Below are 16,516 nucleotides of genomic sequence, written 5' to 3'. Positions count from 1 at the left end.
GCACAAGCTGTGCCGTTTTCCCAGAATGCTCTCCCCCCAGACTTCCCACGGCTCCCTTCCCCACCACCTTAAAGTCTTTATTCAACTGTCACCTTTATGAGGCCTTCCCAGACTACCCTATTTAAAATTAAAACTCTGCCCTGCAATATTTTATTTTATTTTATTTTTTGAGACAGAGTCTCGCTTTGTTGCCCAGGCTAGAGTGAGTGCCGTGGTGTCAGCCTAGCTCACAGCAACCTCAAACTCCTGGGCTTAAGCAATCCTTCTGCCTCAGCCTCCCAGGTAGCTGGGAGTACAGGTATGTGCCACCATGCCCGGCTAATTTTTTCTAAATATATTTTAGTTGGCCAGATAATTTCTTTCTATTTTTAGTAGAGACAGGGTCTTGCTCTTGCTCAGGCTGGTCTCCAGCTCCTGACCTCGAGCGATCCACCCGCCTCGGCCTCACAGAGTGCTAGGATTATAGGCCTGAGCCACCGCGCCCGGCCTGCCCTATGATATTTAGTATCTTCTCTCCCTCTTTTATTTATTTTCCTGTTTGCTTCTTACATTGCTATATATTTATTCATGTTATTTATTGTTGATGTCTCCCCACTAGAATGTAGGGTCTGTGAGGGCAGAGATGTTTGTCTGTTTCATTCGCTTCTGTATCCCCTGTCTAGAACTTGGTCTGGCACATAGTAAGTGTTCAATGAATAAATGAATGAGAGAATACATTAAAAGGCTTGTCACAGGGTGAGGGCACCTAGTACTTGCTCACTAAATATCAGTTCTTTTCGCTTTAAGGATGTTGGTTGAAACACCCCTGATATTATAGGGAGGGAAACTGAGTCTGTCAGAGGTCATACTGCATGTTAGTTGGCAGAGCTTCCTAGTTTGCAGCCAGACTGTCATGGGATATAAGGACATAATTTAGAGGAAGTAAAAACACAAAATAGTTAGCAAGGTTTGATCCCTTTTTCTTTTTTTCTTTCTTTCTTTTCTTTTCTTTTTTTTTTGAGACAGAGTCTTGCTTTCTTGTCCAGGCTAGAGTGAGTGCCGTGGTGTCAGCCTAGCTCACAGCAACCTCAAACTCCTGGGCTCAAGCGATCCTCCTGCTTCAGCCTCCCGAGTAGCTGGGACTACAGGCATGCACCACCATGCCCGGCTAATATATATTTTTAGTTGTCCAGATCATTTCTTTCTATTTTTAGTAGAGACGGGGGTCTTGCTCTTGCTCAGGCTAGTCTCAAACTCCTGACCTCAAGCTATCCTCTGGCCTCGGCCTGCCAGAGTGCTAGGATTACAGGCATGAGCCACCATGCCCGGCCTGATCCCTTTTTCAAGCATGTGAAAAATCAAATATATGCATATGTGTATGTATTAGCTAGCTATTGCTGTGTAACAAATTACCCCCTCCAAAAAATTTAGCAGCTTAAAATAAACATTTATCATCTCACGCAGGTTTGGTTCTGAGGGTTAGGAACTCAGTAACAGCTTAGCTGGGTGTTCTTGTGATCCAGTGTTTGAGGGATAAAGGTCTAAGATTTCAGGACCCAGGATCTGAGATCCAGTTGTTTGGATGGAAGGATCTCCAAGGGGTGGGCTCTCCAGGGTCTCTTGTGGGGTTGGCCAGAGATGATGTGATCCTCTTCCAAGTTCAGTTACATGGCTACTGGCTGGAGTTTGTCATCACTGGCTTCCTTCAGAGCACATGATACCAGAGACAGAGAGAGAGAGAGAGAGAGAGAGAGAGAGAGAGAGAGAGAGAGAGAGAGAGAGAGAGAGAGAGATATGACCAAGATAGTAGCTGCAGTGTCTTTTATAACACAATCTTGGATGTAATATACCATCAGTTCTGGATTCTCTTGGTCAAAGGGACTCACCCCAGGAAAATGAGAGAGGGAACTTCACAAGAGCATAAATAGTAGAAGAAGAATCGTTGGGGAATACCTTGAAGGCTGACGATCACAGTCTACGCAGGAAAAAGTTCAGAAGAATAAAAATTAATAGCCTCACAGTGGTTATGTAGGGGTTTTGAGACATACACATATGTATTTATATCTATCTAATTGATATTCTGAATTTTCCATTTTTTGCAATGAATTTGAATCACTTGTTGTGGGGTGAATTTTATCCACCACAAATGTATGGTTTAATTCAAGTCCTAACTCCTAGGACTTGTGAATGTGACCTTATTTGGATATAGGCACTTTGCAAAATACAAAAATGTATCCTCTTACAGTTGTAGCCTCCAGGATTTTTATTCACAGTAGCCCAAAGGTGAAAGCCACCCAAGTGTCCACTGACGGACGAATGACTGAACAAAATGTGGTCCATCCATACAGTGGACTATTATTCAGCCACACAAAGGAAGGAATTTTTGACACATGCTACAACATGGATGGATCTTGTAGGCGTTATGGTAAGTGAAATAAACCAGATGCAAAATGACAAATACTGTATGATTCCATTTACATGAGGTCCCTAGAGTTGTCAGAGTCACAGAGACAGAAAGTAGAATGGAGGTTGCCAGGGGCTGGAGGGGAGAGGGAAGGGGACGTTATTGCACAATGACGTGAATGTGCTCTTGGTGCCACAGAACCGTGCACTTAAAAATGGTTAGAATGAACTGGGCGCGGTGGGTCACACCTGTAATCCCAGCACTTTGGGAGGCTGAGGTGGGAGGATGGTTTGAGGCCAGGAGTTTGAGACCAGCCTGGGCAACATAGACCCCACCCCATCTCCAAAGGAAAAAAATAGTAAATTTTTTAAAATGGGTAAAATCCTAAATTTTATGTCTTGTATATGATTTAAAAAAGGTTAATAAGAATTTCTGTTGTTTTGAGCCATCCAATTTGTGGTAATTTGTAATGGCAGCCCTAGGAAACCAATACACTTATGCTATTAGAAAAAAATATGTAATAAACTTAGAAGAATTCATAAATATAGACTCCCCCACCCTGTTTCTCTTAGATGTGGAAACTGAGGCTGAAGAAGAGTCATTTCCTGGCCCTTAGAACTGTATGTGATGGGAAACCGTCCCATGTCCCTTCCCTGGGGGCAGGTTGAAGGGGTCCCACATCCACCCACCCCTTCTCAGTAAAAACCACAATAAAAGAGCTTAGAGAATTTATTCCTTTTGTTATTTTCCTTTGAAATAAGACACACAGGCAGGGAGATGGGGCGTGGTGGAGGTGGAAGCCGTGGGGGAGTCCTCCAGCCCCCCAACATCCCAGGCCCTCTTTCTAAGTCTGTTCATGGGGTCCCCCAATTATCCTAAGCTCAGAATCCAACTATAAAGTGCAGAATGTAGGGGGGCAGGGGGATGGGGCTTGGGTTGGAGGGTGAGGGAGGTTTTGCTCCTCTCTCTGCTACAAAAATAGACCTAGAATGCGTTTTGGGATTTGGCTTTTTTTTTTTTTTTTTTTTTTGCATAATTTGGATGTTTGGGTTTAGGGAAGGGTGGGCTATGCAGATTTGCTCCTGGCTTCTAACTTGTGAAGCCCCCAAGCATGAGTGACTGGATCATCCAAAGGGACTTGGGCCCTGGGGGTTATGAGCCTATACGGTGGGAAGGGGATGGAAGATGCCGCAGGGTGTGGGGTGGTTTCAGGACCAGATTCCCCACAGGGCTGGGAAGTGCGGGAGGACGCAGAATCCACGCAGGTGGTGGGAGAGGCACCCCTTCTCCTGCCGCCTGGGGATGTCCCATATGAGGACTTAGGACAAATCCTGTAGGTTTTCCAGCGCTGTGGGGCAGGTGGGATCTGGGCTTCCCTACAGGTCTCTAGACCATGTGGTCTCATGTTGGGGGCGCTGGACTCTGGTGTGTGTCTGGGATGAGGCTGTGTGGGACCCAGGAGGCTGCGATTGGGCTGTTGGGATCTAGATTATGGAGCCTGAGCACTGGGAACCCAGCGTCTGGACTATGCAGATGAGAAACCGGGAATCAAGGGCGGGACCCAGGGCCAGGGTCTGCCTTCTGTGCGTGAGGGCTTAGTAGCCAATGATATGGGGCGAAAGAATCTGTGTTCTAAAATCTGGAATCCAGGGGGTGCAGATTGCTGTGCTGTTGGGCTCCTGCATTTGAGGAGCCAGAATCTGGTGGGTCAGGACTTGGGAATCTGGGATCCCATGGTTGGGGGCCGAGGGTGTGGTGCTTGAAATTTAGGGATCCAGCAGTCAGAGCAGAAGGATCTGGGACCCAGTGTCGAGGTTAAAAAAAAATTCAGGAATCCAGTGGTTGGGGCCCCAATATCTCGCATTGCATTGGCAGGATCTGGTGGCTGAGGTTTCCTGATGTCCAGAATCCAGTGGCTGAGCTTGGAGAGCCAGGGCTTGAGGCATGCGGATCTGGGGGTGGGGATCTGGGATCCAGTGCTGCACGAGGACACCGGATCTGGTGCCCAAGGGAGCTGGGATCTGGGTGCTGAGGTACGGGCGGGGGTGACATGTGCTCTTGTGGTTGGGGTATCGGGATCCATTCGCTGAGTTAAGTGGGATCCAGTGGTTAAGACAGGGAGGTCAAGGACACAGTGGATGGGACAGGGAAACGTGGGATTCCCCTTGGGGATTGGAGGGGTGCAGGATCCAGTGATCTGGGGGGGTAGGGATTAAGGGCTGGGGTGTGGATAATCTGGGATCTTGTGGTTTGGGTGTCAGACTCAGGTTGCCAAAGTGCAGGATCCACAGTTGAGGTTACAGTACAGAGGGATCTGGGATCTAGAGTTGGAGTGTCGGGATCCAGTGGTCGGTCAGGTCATCAGCAGAGGTGTGGGGAACGTCATGACCTGGGTGAGGGATCGCAGGGCAGGGGCCGGGCTCCGGGTCCCTCACCTGGATGTGACCCCCAAGGCCTGCTTCATGTTCTCGTAGACCACATAGGAGATGCTCACAGCAGGAATAACCTTCATGAAGTTGGGGGCAATGCCCCGGTAGAGGCCCCGCACGCCCTCCTGGGACAGGATGTGATGGAGCAGACCCAGCATGGACACCTGGGGGCCACTCTCGACAGAGGCTGGGAGGGGGCAGGAGGCCAGGTAAGGCCAAAGTTCCCCTCTCACTTCCCCCCTGCAACCACCTCCCCTCCCAGGGCTGGGCCAGGTGTCCACTGCAGCAGGAGAGAAGCAGGTTAGACTCACAGTGGGACCTACCACTTTGAGTCAGGACTTCTACTGGCCTTGGAACTGGCAGCTCACCCTTTCACCCCAATCTCGGGACCCAAGTTGGAGGACAATTAGAAACAGAGCAGGTGTTTGTGTGTGTGTGTGTGTGTGTGTGTGTGGTAGGAGGGGGGTAGAAATGTCCTCTTCCTGGAACTCCATGCCCCGCTGTTCCCAGCTAACTCCTATGCATCCTCTGAACTTTTTTCCAAAGCCAGCTCTTCAGGGGAGCCCTGTTTGGCACCCCAGCCTAAGTCAGCCTAAGTCCTCCACCCCTTCATTTAACCCTCCATCAATACTTAATTGTGGAATGATTTATTTAGCATCATCCTTCCTCTCCGGCCTGGGAGCTCTAGGTCTGTGGGGACCACATCTGTCTTGTGCCCTGACACATCCCCAGTGAAAAATCACAAAAAAACTCCACAAAACGCTAAAATTTCCGAAGAAATTCTCAAAACAGACTCACGGATGATGGGAGGCTCGAGGATGGGGGTGCGGTGTGTGTTAGGGGAGAAGAACTCATAAAAGAAAACTACAGACAAAATCAATGATCAGCTGGGCCCTGACTTTCCTTACCCTGCTCCTAGCCTCCCAGTCACCAGAACCCAGGCTTGCAAGTTACAGCTTAAGTTACCAGCCTGGAAATGCCAGGCATTTGCCAACGGTGGCCTGCCAGCTAAGGCTGCTGGGGAGCTCGTCCAGTACCGAGCGCGTCTGCCCTCCCGGTTAATCCACAGCTCCGTAAGGATCAAGGACACCCGTTCCAAGGTCACAAATAGGTAACTGAGACCTGGACAGGCCATCTAAATGCTGGAGGGTCCCAGCCCAGGGCTTGCCCGCCTGGTCAGACTGGACTTGTCCCATCCTCCCGCCCAGGCCTCACCTTGGGCCTGCATGCGGGTCCGGACCAGGGCCAGGGGATAACTGGCTATCTGGCCGCAGGTGCTGGAGATGGTCCCGCAGGCCAGGAGCACAAGGATGCCTGGGTCTGCCGAGTCGTGGCTGTATTGCTGGAGCCACCAGTTCTTCAGGGTCTGGAGTGGAGAAGGGAGTAGTAGGGCGGTTTGGGGGGGATACCAGGACCCTGGCTTGGACAGCTGGGGGTGGGAGTGGAGCACCCACAATGGATGCTGGGAGGAGGTGGGGGGCTAGGTAAGGCCAAAATTCCCCTCTCACGTCCCCCTCCTATCTCCCCAGGGCTGGGCCAGGGGGCCTTTGCAGCAGGAGGGAAGAGGATCAGACTAACACTAGGACCTTGCTGGCCAGCTCTGCATCCCGTGACAGCTCATAGTAGCCAGGCACTCAGTACCTCCTGGGCACCCTCACTCAAGCCTCAGCCTGACTCTCTAAGGCAGGTAGAATAATGATCCCTGTACCGTGTGACTAATGATGCCCTAGACCCCTGAACCCGAGCACATGCTACCTGATGTGGCACAAAGGACTTTGCGGGTGCGATTCAGTTAAGGACCTTCAGATGCAGGGAGATCACCCTGGATCACCTGGGTGGCCCGAGGCCATCACAGGCCCTTAGAAGAGAAGAGTAGATGGTGGATGTGAAGATGGAAGCAGAGGAGAGAGGGAGAGAGGGAGGGACTGGAAGATTCTACGCTGCTGGCTTTGAGGATGCAGAAAGGGACCACGCGCCACGGAACACGGGCAGCCTCTAGAAGCTTTTTCGAGCCCAGGAAACAGATTTTCCTCTAGAACCTCTGGAAGGAACACAGTCCTGTCAATACCTCGATTTTATAAAGCCCAGGAAGGGCACTTTGGACTTCTGACGTCCAGAACTGTGAGATGGATGACACATCGTGTTGTTTTAAGCCACCAAGTTCACGGTCATTTGTTGCAGCAGCCGCGGAAGACAGATACGCGGCCCAAGGAGGGTGCCCCACCCTCTCCCCTTGGCACCTCAGTTCAGATCTGCCAACTTCCAGCTCCCCCTGAGGACTTTCTCTGGATCTGGGCTGGGCTGCTCTGCCCACTTAGGACCAGGCAGGAGGATATGGAGAATTCTCCAGAAGCAACCTTCCAATGCCCGACGTGGGCTATCCATACCCCAGCTCCCTCACCTCTCTGGCAGGGCACGTCCTATGCAGCCTCCCAGAAGTGCCCAGCGAAACTGAGCTCTGCTGGCTGTGATAACTTGCTTGATAACTCACGGTTATGGGTGGAATTGTGTCTCCCTGCAAAAGAGATGTGGGTGTCCTAACCCCCAGTACCTTAAAAGGTGACCGTCTTTGGAAATAATAATCTTTGCAGATATAATTAGTTAAGCTGAAGAGGGTGGGCCCCCTAGTCCAATCTGACTGGACACAGAAAGAGATGTACATGTATTAAGACAGCCAGGTGACAACAGAGTCAGAGAGTAGAGTGACACCTTTACAAGCCTCAAGACATCCTCCTGCCTCAGCCTCCCAGAGTGCTAGGATGACAGGCCCAAGCCACCATGCCTGGCCGTTTCCTACATCAATTCTAATCCATTGGTAATGGCTGCCTGGAAGTGGAACTGTGTTGAGAGGAATTCAGAGCTGTGATGGATTAGTAATGCCTGGCCCGGGCATAGCCTGGGTGAAAAATGCAAGTGTTTACCTTTATTGCCTTTGTAATTTTAGTAGCCTTCTTTTGCATTTGGAGCAGCATTTGCCAAACATGTTTAATGGGTTATTAAGAGCTGTCTGTTGAAAAGAGGTTCTGAAGACTAGATAACTATGGCCAACACTGAGCTAAAAGAAAAATAGTTAAGTCACTTCACTGTAGGATTTCTCAGAGCCTTTAAGAGGCTAACATAGATTTTGAAATTCTTTTTTTTTTTTTTTTTTTCTGAGACAGAGTCTCGCTTTGTTTCCTGGGCTAGAGTGAGTGCCGTGGCGTCAGCCTAGCTCACAGCAACCTCAGACTCCTCGGCTTAAGCGATCCTCCTGCCTCAGCCTCCCAAGTAGCTGGGACTACAGGCATGAGCCACCATGCCCGGCTAATTTTTTCTATATAGATATTTAGTTGGCCATACAATTTCTTTCTATTTTTAGTAGAGATGGGGTCTCGCTCTTGCTCAGGCTGGTCTCGAACTCCTGACCTCGAGCAATCCACCCGCCTCGGCCTCCCAGAGTGCTAGGATTACAGGCGTGAGCCACCGCGCCCGGCCTTAGATTTTGAAATTCTAAGAGGGCTCAAGGTTTCTAAAATTTCTTAAGACTTTCAAACGGGGGCCTTTTGATGAAGAACATATTAAATAAGTTTGCATCTTTTTTCTGCTCATGGCCATTAATGGCTTCCTATTGCACTTAGGATAATATACCCTTATTGTTGAATCCATGCATGATCTTCTGACGCCGTCTTCTGCCCTAATCAGTTCTCTCCAGCCACTTGAGATTTCTACTCTTCTAAAAGGTCACATTCATTGCTGCTTCCAGACCTTGCTGTGCTCTCTGCTGGGGTCGCACTCCCTTCTGAAGATATACTTAACTCATGGCTTCAACGACACTTCCTCAGGGGGGTTCTTCAACCCCCGTCCTGCCCACCGCTACCTCCATTACGAATCCCAATTTATTACCTTCTGGGAACTTATCCGGAGCTGACACTGTCTTATTTGCTGCCTGACTGCCTTGTTCTCTGGAATGGGCACTCCAGGAGGACAGGGAGCACGTTGGTCTCATTAGACGCCACACCTGCAGCAGTTAGCGCAGTGCCCAGCGCCCAGTGGATGCTTAGTGAACAGTTGCTAAGTGCATGAGTGAACGAAAAGGTGGAGGAACAAATGAATGAGTGAGCAATGTCCTTGTCTCACTTTGCTGTCTAGATGTGGGGTGCTGGTGAGGACAAGGATGGATGGGTGCTAGAGAGTATTTTAGATCAGGGCCAGCTACATAATTTGCAGGACCCAGTGCAGAATAAAAATGGAGGGTCCCTTATTGGAAAATTATTAAGAATTTTAAGACAGCAGCAGCAGAGCATTAAACCAAGTATGACGGCCGGCACAGTGGCTCACACCTGTAATCCTAGCACTCTGGCAGGCTGAGGCAGGAGGATTGCTTGAGGCCAGGAGTTGAGTTTGAGACTAGCCTGAGCGACATAGTGAGACCCCATCTCTACTAAAAATAGGAAAATTAGCCAGGCGTGGTGGCATGTGCTTGTAGACCCAGCTACTGGGGAGGCTGAGGCAGGAGGATCTCTCCAGCCCAGCAGTTTGAGGCTACAGTGAGCTATGATGAAGCCACTGCACTCTAACCTAGGTGACAGAGCAAGACTCTATCTCAAAACAAACTAAGCACTGGGCCCTTCTGAGAGACTTCATAGCAACTTCATACGTTGCATATCCATGGTGCTGGCCCTGTCTTGGACACAAAGATTTTGGGGGGAACTCCTGGGGACACCTTGGGCTGTTGTGACTTGGGAGGGCAGGGGGAACCTGGTGATCTCACCAGGAGAAGAGAAGAGCAACAGATGAGGCCTCCAGAAGAAAAAATGGCAAAAACTCCCTGCTCCTGCCTTTGTTGATCAAGGCCTCCAAGATGCTAGTCGTGGGGTGAGGGATGCTCAAATGGGTGGGCCCTGAAAATGACACTGGCTTGGAGACAGAGGCTAGGTCTGATACATGCTTTGGGGAAGGTGTACATCTTTGAGACATGTCTTTTCTTGCACTCACAGTTCTGTGAGCCAGAGGGGTCCCTGGCTTTTGGGGGATCCACGAAGGCTGAACTGCAAATCAAAGGTTCTCACTGCGGGAAGTAGAGGAGTGGGAGAGCCCAGTGCCTGGAGGGGTTCCTGAGGAGTCCAAAGCCCAAGGTGCTCTCATTCCATCCCTAGCTACGGGAGGTCAACCGAGCCAGCCCCAGGGGAAGGGGTGTCCCGTGAGCACATCCCAGAGGGGAGAAGGGAGGGAGGGGCGGGCTGCTCACAGACCTCGTAGACAGCCAGGTCGATGCCGGCGTAGGGGATGATGCCCAGCACATTGGGCAGGTAGCCACGGTAGAAGGCGCGGGGCCCTTCACGCTCCAGGATGCGTCTGGCGCAGTCCAGAAGTCCCTTGTACTGGCCTGTCCGGCGCAGGGTCAGCCGCGTCTTCAGCACCTGGGGAGGACCTGGTTATCCCTGGAAAAGCTGCCCCTGCCCCCAAATCACCACATCCAGGAATGAAGTCATCTAGAAATCGCTACTCCTCGATGCCTTGAGAATAACTGAATTAACAAAAAACACCTACAATCTTCTGCTAACCCTGAATCTCTATAGCTAGAAATGGTGACACCTACCAGAGTGGCATGTGGCAGCCAACACTGTGTCCCACTATTTTGTTCCCTTCTTCCTTAATAACAGAAACTGTAACTTTCAGCAAACACACAGCCACTACAAATGAAGACTCTGTTTCCCCGATTCCTTAGGTATGTGGCTATGTCACTAAGTCCTAGCCGGTAAAACAGAAGGAGAAGAAAGAGGTATGCATGAGGTTCAGAAAGCATCCTTAGAGGTGGGGAGGTGTTTCTCCTCCTTGGCTGGAATGTGGGATGTGATGAGTAGAGCATAAGCAGCTATGCTGGTCCATGAGGTGGTGGATCAACAAGATAAACACAAGGAACCGGGTCCCCAACACTCTGAAGCTACCACTCCAAGCCTGAACTGCTCATCTCCAGGCTTCATTTATGTGATTTAAGTTTTCCGTCACTTTCAGAATCCTAATGATACACTGTACAACCTGAAACCAGAAATAGTTTCTCTGAAAACAGCTAGACACTTAGAAATGCCGCCCCTGGGAACAAGCATCCTATCCTTAGCAGAGGCATATTCGTAAACAGCTGGCTCCCATGATGACCCTTCCAACAGTGATAAACCAACACTGCTGTCCCCAGAAAATATATCTCAAATAACCAGACAGGCTGTACATGAAACAGCACTCCTCTAATGAGCTGCAGTTTGAACCAGAGAGAGGCCCAGGTACCATCCCAGTGGTATCATGAAATGCGGTGTGAGGTGGGTACGGAGGGCTCCCTACCCTGCAATGGGCCCTCTGCCAGGGTCCCTCTTTCTTACCTCCATGGGGTAAATGATGGTTTGGGCGGTGGCACCAGCCAGGGAACCAGCCACAAAGCGTTCCTGCACGTGCAGTGTCTCCTGATGCCCCAGGATAGCCCGCTTGATCTGAGGATGGGAGACACAGGGATGGGTAGGATGGTGGGGACTGAGCCTTCCTTGCACTCCACTGTTCTCCTGACTTCCATGGAACTGACCTGCTAGGGACATCATGCGGAGGGGCTGATGCCCACTCCCGGGGACCTGCATTCATTCGTCTCCTGTCCCCAAGCCAATCCCATAAGTCTTCATGTCTAGCCCAGGCTACCCCACGCCAAGCACACCCCTCCCTGAGCCTGCTCGCACCTGCTCATAGGCCATGAACTTGATAGCTGACTCAGGCGCGATCTTGAGTACGTTAATACCATTGCCGCGCCACAGGGAGCGGATGCCCCCCTCTTGGACCATGCTCCGAAGGCCCCCCAGGATGTTCAGTCGGTTGGTCTTGGAAGCATGGACCTGAATGGGGACATAAGGCGGCTTTGAGGTCCCCTCCAGGGTCCCAGACCTGTGGGAGTGGGTGGGTTTCTGCAGGGTCCCTCACCTGCATGAAGACTTTGAGGCGGTCCAGAGGGGCCGTGCCTGTCCGTGACACGGCACCCGCCACCGCACCAGCCACCAGCTGCCTCCACCACATGCCCGTCAGCTTCTCCTGCTTCGAGAACTCGTCTGGCACAGTCAGGCTTTCCCCAATGTCCAGGACCTGAAGGTACAGGGGCTGGGGATGTCATACCATGGGAGGGACAAGGACATGTGGCTTAGTCCTAAATGAGGGAGTCTCCTCCATGAATACCAGGACACCCCAGAGAGGCTGCCAACGACTCTTGCTTAGAGAGCCCAGGAGACGCCTCTTGGATCCTACCAGATGCCACCAAAACATCCAGCCTAGCAGTCTCCCTGTAAGGTCCTCACATCCTTCTTGGAGACCTCTACCAAATCCCACCAAAGGCTCCACCAAATCCCACCAAAGCATCCTGCCACGTAAAGATCTCTCCAGATCTAATCAGATCCCATTGAAGGATCCCAATCAAGGGTCTCCCATGTAAAGATTCCAGAAGATCCCTCCAGGGCCACACATCCTCCCACAGATGCCATCAGATCGTACCAGACGCATTACTTGTGGATTCCCACCCAGGAACTGGGGATCAAGAGCAACCCCTTCCCCCAGCTCTGGTGGATCCCACTGGATCCTCCAAAGACAGTGGCTTTCCAACTTTTCTATTCAGCACAAGAATCCTTTATTTAGGCAAAAAGAACCCGGCAGAAGGGGAGCTGTGTGGGTGGAGGGTGGGAAGCCTGGCATCCCATCTGGGGAGCTCTTTCTTCTCTGTACCCCCAGCCCCCATAGGCTGCCCCCAGAGGCCCCAAAGTAAGTCTGAAGGACTGGGCACAATCAGATAGCAGAGATGTCCTGAATGGAACCCCTGCACCCCAAGTGGAGGAAGAGAGGGTCTCATCTCGTAGCTGCTACTAGTGCCTTCTAGAGAATTCTGGCGTAGCCTTTCCAAGCCCTGGGGAGACAGGAACAAATGCCCCCCACCCCAGGGGAGGGGCACAGTCTTCTGGCTGGGAAAGCCACCCCCACCTCACCGTGGAATGCTTCCAGAAATAGAGCACATCCTCCACGTTTTCCAGCGAATGCAACAGGAAGTGGTCGCGCCATTCCTGCCAGTCGATGGTCATTGTGCCGTCGCGGTCCATGCTGGGGGTGGAGGACAGGGAGAATGGGAGTGAGGACAGGCTCAGTGCCTGGGGCTGGGTGGCTGGGGTGAGGTTCTGCTGGGATTTGCAGCTTTGGGAGGAAAGCGAGCTTCCACACACTGGGAGCTTGCCATGTGTCTAGTACAGGTCTACTCACATTCCACAGTTGTCCAGTATCGATTCCTCATACTAAGCCTATCCTGGGGACATCTTGGGGAGGTGGGATTACTGTCCTCATTTTACAGAGGGGGGAACTGAGGCTCAGAGAGGTGAGACAGCTGGGCCTCAGGTCTGTTTGACTCCAAAGCCCCAACCTCTCAGCTCTGTCTTCCCTGGGGCTGGGGCTAAGGCCCAGAAGTTCAAGGTGGCCGAGGGGTCACAGGGTCCTGAGTTACCTGGGATTCCATACCCCTAATGACTCACCTGTGCAGAATTTTCTCTGCCTGCTCCAGCGAGATGGAAATGCCCAGAGCTTGGAAACTCTGCTGGATCTCTGAGACATCAATATGACCTGGTGAGAGGGCCCAAGGTGGGGAATGGTGTGTATGTGGGGACCCTGGGGGACCCCAGGACCAGGGATCAGGACAGCTTGGAATGGAGATGGTCTACCAAGACCAGGGGATCCAGAAACCCAGGGCAAGGTTTGCGGCAGGGTTTTGAGGGGATCCCTGACCCACTGGGGTCAAAGAGGTGGAACTGGGAAATATTGGGGGGTTCCTCTGATCCGTGAATGAATGAATGAATCCAGCAGTAACTATATTGGTCTCTATGTCACAGGGGCTTGAGAAGCAATATCTGAAACCCAGAGGATGCTATGGGGGTGGTGGGGGGCAGTCTCTGCCCCTATATAAGGAATCTAAAAGAAGCGAGGGGTTCTGCCCCAGAAGGGAGAAGAAGGTGGGCTGGGTTGGCTGGCCCTGGAACCACCTAGCTGGGGGTGAGGAGTGCTCCCGAAATAGCCTGTGAGTCATCAGGGAGAAGCGGCCCTCCCCCTTCTTCCCATCCTGCCAGTTCTAACCCCACTGACGTCTTCCAGGCCCCCCAGCCCCAGCCTCCCCCAACCTTGGCCCGCAGGCAGGACAGCCAGCCTTACCGTCCTGGTTCCGGTCAAGACTGTGAAACATGAGCAGCAGGCGCTGTTCTCGCTCTTGCAGATAACGGGAAAATTCTTCCAGGTCCAGCCCGCCATCTGGGTCAGCGCCATCCTCAGGAGAGATGCCCTGGCGGTGGAGAAGGGGACAGAAGACGTCACTCCCCTCCCTCAATCAGCTCACTTCCCTGCAAGATGCCCAAGGCTACCATAGGTATGCGAGGTGGCTTATCAGTTGAACAGTTTTCCCCATGAGCCATCTGAGGCTCTGCGAGGTCAAGTAACACATTCAAGGTCACAGAGCCAGGAAGTGGTAACCTTGGGTTCTGGTCTCTAAAGCCTGTCCTCCTAGCTGGCTCTTAAAAAAAAGAAAAACCTACGTCCACATGGTGGTCTCAGGAGCTCCCCTGAGAGACAGCCCTGAGCAATGTGGGCCAGTAGAGATCCAAGCTGAGCAGCGTGGCGGCCTTGGTATTCCCATCTGGGAAGTGGGCGGCTGCACTGGAGGAGGTGGAGATGATATAGGGGCATCTGAGGCTACAGGTGCGGGGAACACCTGCAAGGTAGGGGGAGGGGAGGACGTTCCTTCCTTGATAGGTGCATTTCCCCCAGCTGAGGGTGGTCTCAGACTGGGTTGGGTCCCCAGGCTTGAGGCAGCCTGGGGCAATGAGCCAAGCCCCGGATAGAGCAGGCGGGAGAATGTAAACATAGGGCACCGGGCGGCTGGCTGCAGGGCTGGGGGTGCCCAGAGGAGGGTGGAGGGTGTGTCTCCTGGAGGTGGGAGCAGGGCACGTCTCGGGCTGTGCAGAGTCCAGAGGAGGGTGTGTCCCGGGCAGTGGGCAGGAAGGCACCAGCTCTGTTCTCAGACAGACATCCCCCACCCCCAGGTTCGGTGTTGGCCTGGGGCCGAACAGGGCCGGGGCCTCGGTGCCCCTGTCTGGAGCCGTCCTGTTAGGCCAGACGCGCGTGGGTCAGGGGAAGGAAACCCGGACACAGGTCCTGGAGTCCAGCCACAGGTAGTCCCCGGCGGCTCCGGCCGGCCCACTCAGGGGCTCGGGTTACCGGGCGTGGGCTCTAGGTGGGGGGTCCCGGCGGGGTACCTGTTGGGCACCGCGGTCTGAGTTGCCCCCGCCCAGCCTGGCCAGTCCCCGGCGCAACTCGTGCACGTCCACGCGGCCATCCTTGTTACTGTCCAGCTCCTCGAAGAGGCGACTCCAGCGCTGTCGCCGCTCCGCGTCTCCCGGGCCCCCCCGCATGGCGCCGGCCCGGGGGGGAGGGGAGGCCCGGCAACGGCGGCCTCAGCGGGGGCTTTGCGGCTCCCCCTCCCCCCGGGGCCCCGCAGGGCCAGCTCCTTGGCCGCTGGCTCCGCAGCCTCCGCGCCGCTGGCCGGGCTCCGGCGCTCGCAGGGGGTGGTGACTGCTAGCCGTCGCCGCCCGCGCCAGAACTCGCGTCTCCTCCCCCGCCCCGCACTGGGGGGAGGGGGCCGAAGGCGGAGCTGGGGGCGTGGGGAGGGACGTCTGGGATGCTCTGGCATTGCACAGCCGAGGAGGCATCGGAGCTCCTTTTGGGAAGAGGGGTTAGGGCGTTAAATCGTCTCAGCTCTGGTTTCAGAGTCTTGCCTCTGCGTGCCTCAGTTTCCCCTTTCTCCAAGGCGGTGAAGTAGGACGATGTTAAGGATTGTTTCGTAATCTTTTTCCACTTGACTCCCTCACCTACTAATCTTCAGGAACTAAAGTTCTCGCTTTCCCCATACGTACTCAAGAACCCTGCGCCACTCAGCGCTCCATCTGCCCGCCCGCCCGTGTCACATTGCCCGCTCGGCCACAGAAACATAAGATCAAGACGCGGTGCTCCCTCTGCCGCGCCACCAACCCCAGTCTCTTCGTCCCGCCCGCGCGCCTTCTTTCTCAGTCCCACTCAGACTGGGAAACGGAAGATCAATACGCGGCGCGGCTGCCAAATCAGCCCCCTATTGGCCAGAGCCTTCGTAGCCCCGCCCACCCAGCCCACTTCGCCCGCCCAACCGGGCGGGGCCTCCCCGGTGACCCCGGGCTGCTTTGGGCCCCCGCGGTCCCACCGCCCGCCAGGCAGTCTTAAAGGGGCCGCGGCCCGATCCAGAGGCCGGGCGGGCTGCTCTCTCCAGAGCGGCTTGGTGGGGGTCTCAAGACTCCCGGACGTGACCGGGTGGCCAAGCGCTGGAGGCGGGGCCCCAGCGTGTTGCGCTCGCTGCACCTGCTGATTGCCCCGCCCACTAGTTTCGGGCGCAGTTTCTCTACTGGCCATCAGGGGGAGGGGCGCCCAGATCACTTAATAATAACAATAGCTGACTTTTTGATTCAGTGCGTTGCACATGCCAGGACTTTTACTCACCTTTTGCGTCGTCCTCGCCAAAACCCTATAAAGTAGGTGGTACTGGCTTTCCCACGTTCCAGATAAGGAAACAGGAGGGTGAGCGATTCTCCCTCCCCAGGGCTCATGCCCACAGCAAGGGTTGGCACGTTACGTTCCTGCCCAGCCTCTG

At 53.4% G+C, this 16,516-nt stretch overlaps 1 protein-coding gene across 6 annotated transcripts; it reads right to left on the bottom strand.

The window, feature by feature from the left end:
• Window positions 1–1,864: 1,864 nt before the first annotated feature.
• Window positions 1,865–15,436, bottom strand: SLC25A23 (solute carrier family 25 member 23). Of its 6 annotated transcripts, XM_045548726.1 has the most exons (12): window positions 15,096–15,133; window positions 14,376–14,496; window positions 13,999–14,125; window positions 13,329–13,416; window positions 12,795–12,906; window positions 11,749–11,907; window positions 11,511–11,663; window positions 11,166–11,273; window positions 10,044–10,211; window positions 6,028–6,178; window positions 4,819–4,999; window positions 3,097–4,335 (listed from the first exon to the last, which is right to left on the bottom strand). In XM_045548726.1, exons 3-12 carry the CDS (start codon window positions 14,027–14,029, stop codon window positions 4,092–4,094), a joined length of 1,395 nt encoding a protein of 464 aa, XP_045404682.1. In that variant the 5' UTR covers window positions 14,030–14,125; window positions 14,376–14,496; window positions 15,096–15,133; the 3' UTR covers window positions 3,097–4,091. The 6 variants fall into 6 exon arrangements, with proteins under 6 accessions (XP_045404691.1, XP_045404682.1, XP_045404665.1 ...); XM_045548709.1 differs by lacking the exon at window positions 14,376–14,496 and having other exon boundaries at window positions 15,096–15,418; XM_045548735.1 differs by lacking the exons at window positions 3,097–4,335; window positions 4,819–4,999; window positions 14,376–14,496 and adding an exon at window positions 1,865–1,954 and having other exon boundaries at window positions 15,096–15,430.
• Between the last annotated feature and the right edge of the window lie 1,080 nt (window positions 15,437–16,516).

This window comes from Lemur catta, chromosome 1, assembly GCF_020740605.2.
Source record: "Lemur catta isolate mLemCat1 chromosome 1, mLemCat1.pri, whole genome shotgun sequence".
Lineage (NCBI taxonomy): Eukaryota > Metazoa > Chordata > Mammalia > Primates > Lemuridae > Lemur > Lemur catta.
This window is presented reverse-complemented; position numbering and strand designations above follow the sequence as displayed.

Coding starts and splice junctions, on each gene's coding strand:
- SLC25A23 (XM_045548709.1), bottom strand. CDS start 15,251: ATGCGGGGGGGCCCGGGAGACGCGGAGCGGCGACAGCGCTGGAGTCGC. Junction 5,000..6,027: donor GACCCGCATGCAGGCCCAAG/GTGAGGCCTGGG, acceptor GCCCCCTCCCAG/CCTCTGTCGAGAGTGGCCCC. Junction 4,336..4,818: donor GCCTTGGGGGTCACATCCAG/GTGAGGGACCCG, acceptor CCCCACCCCCAG/ATCCGCATGCCTCAAGCCCT.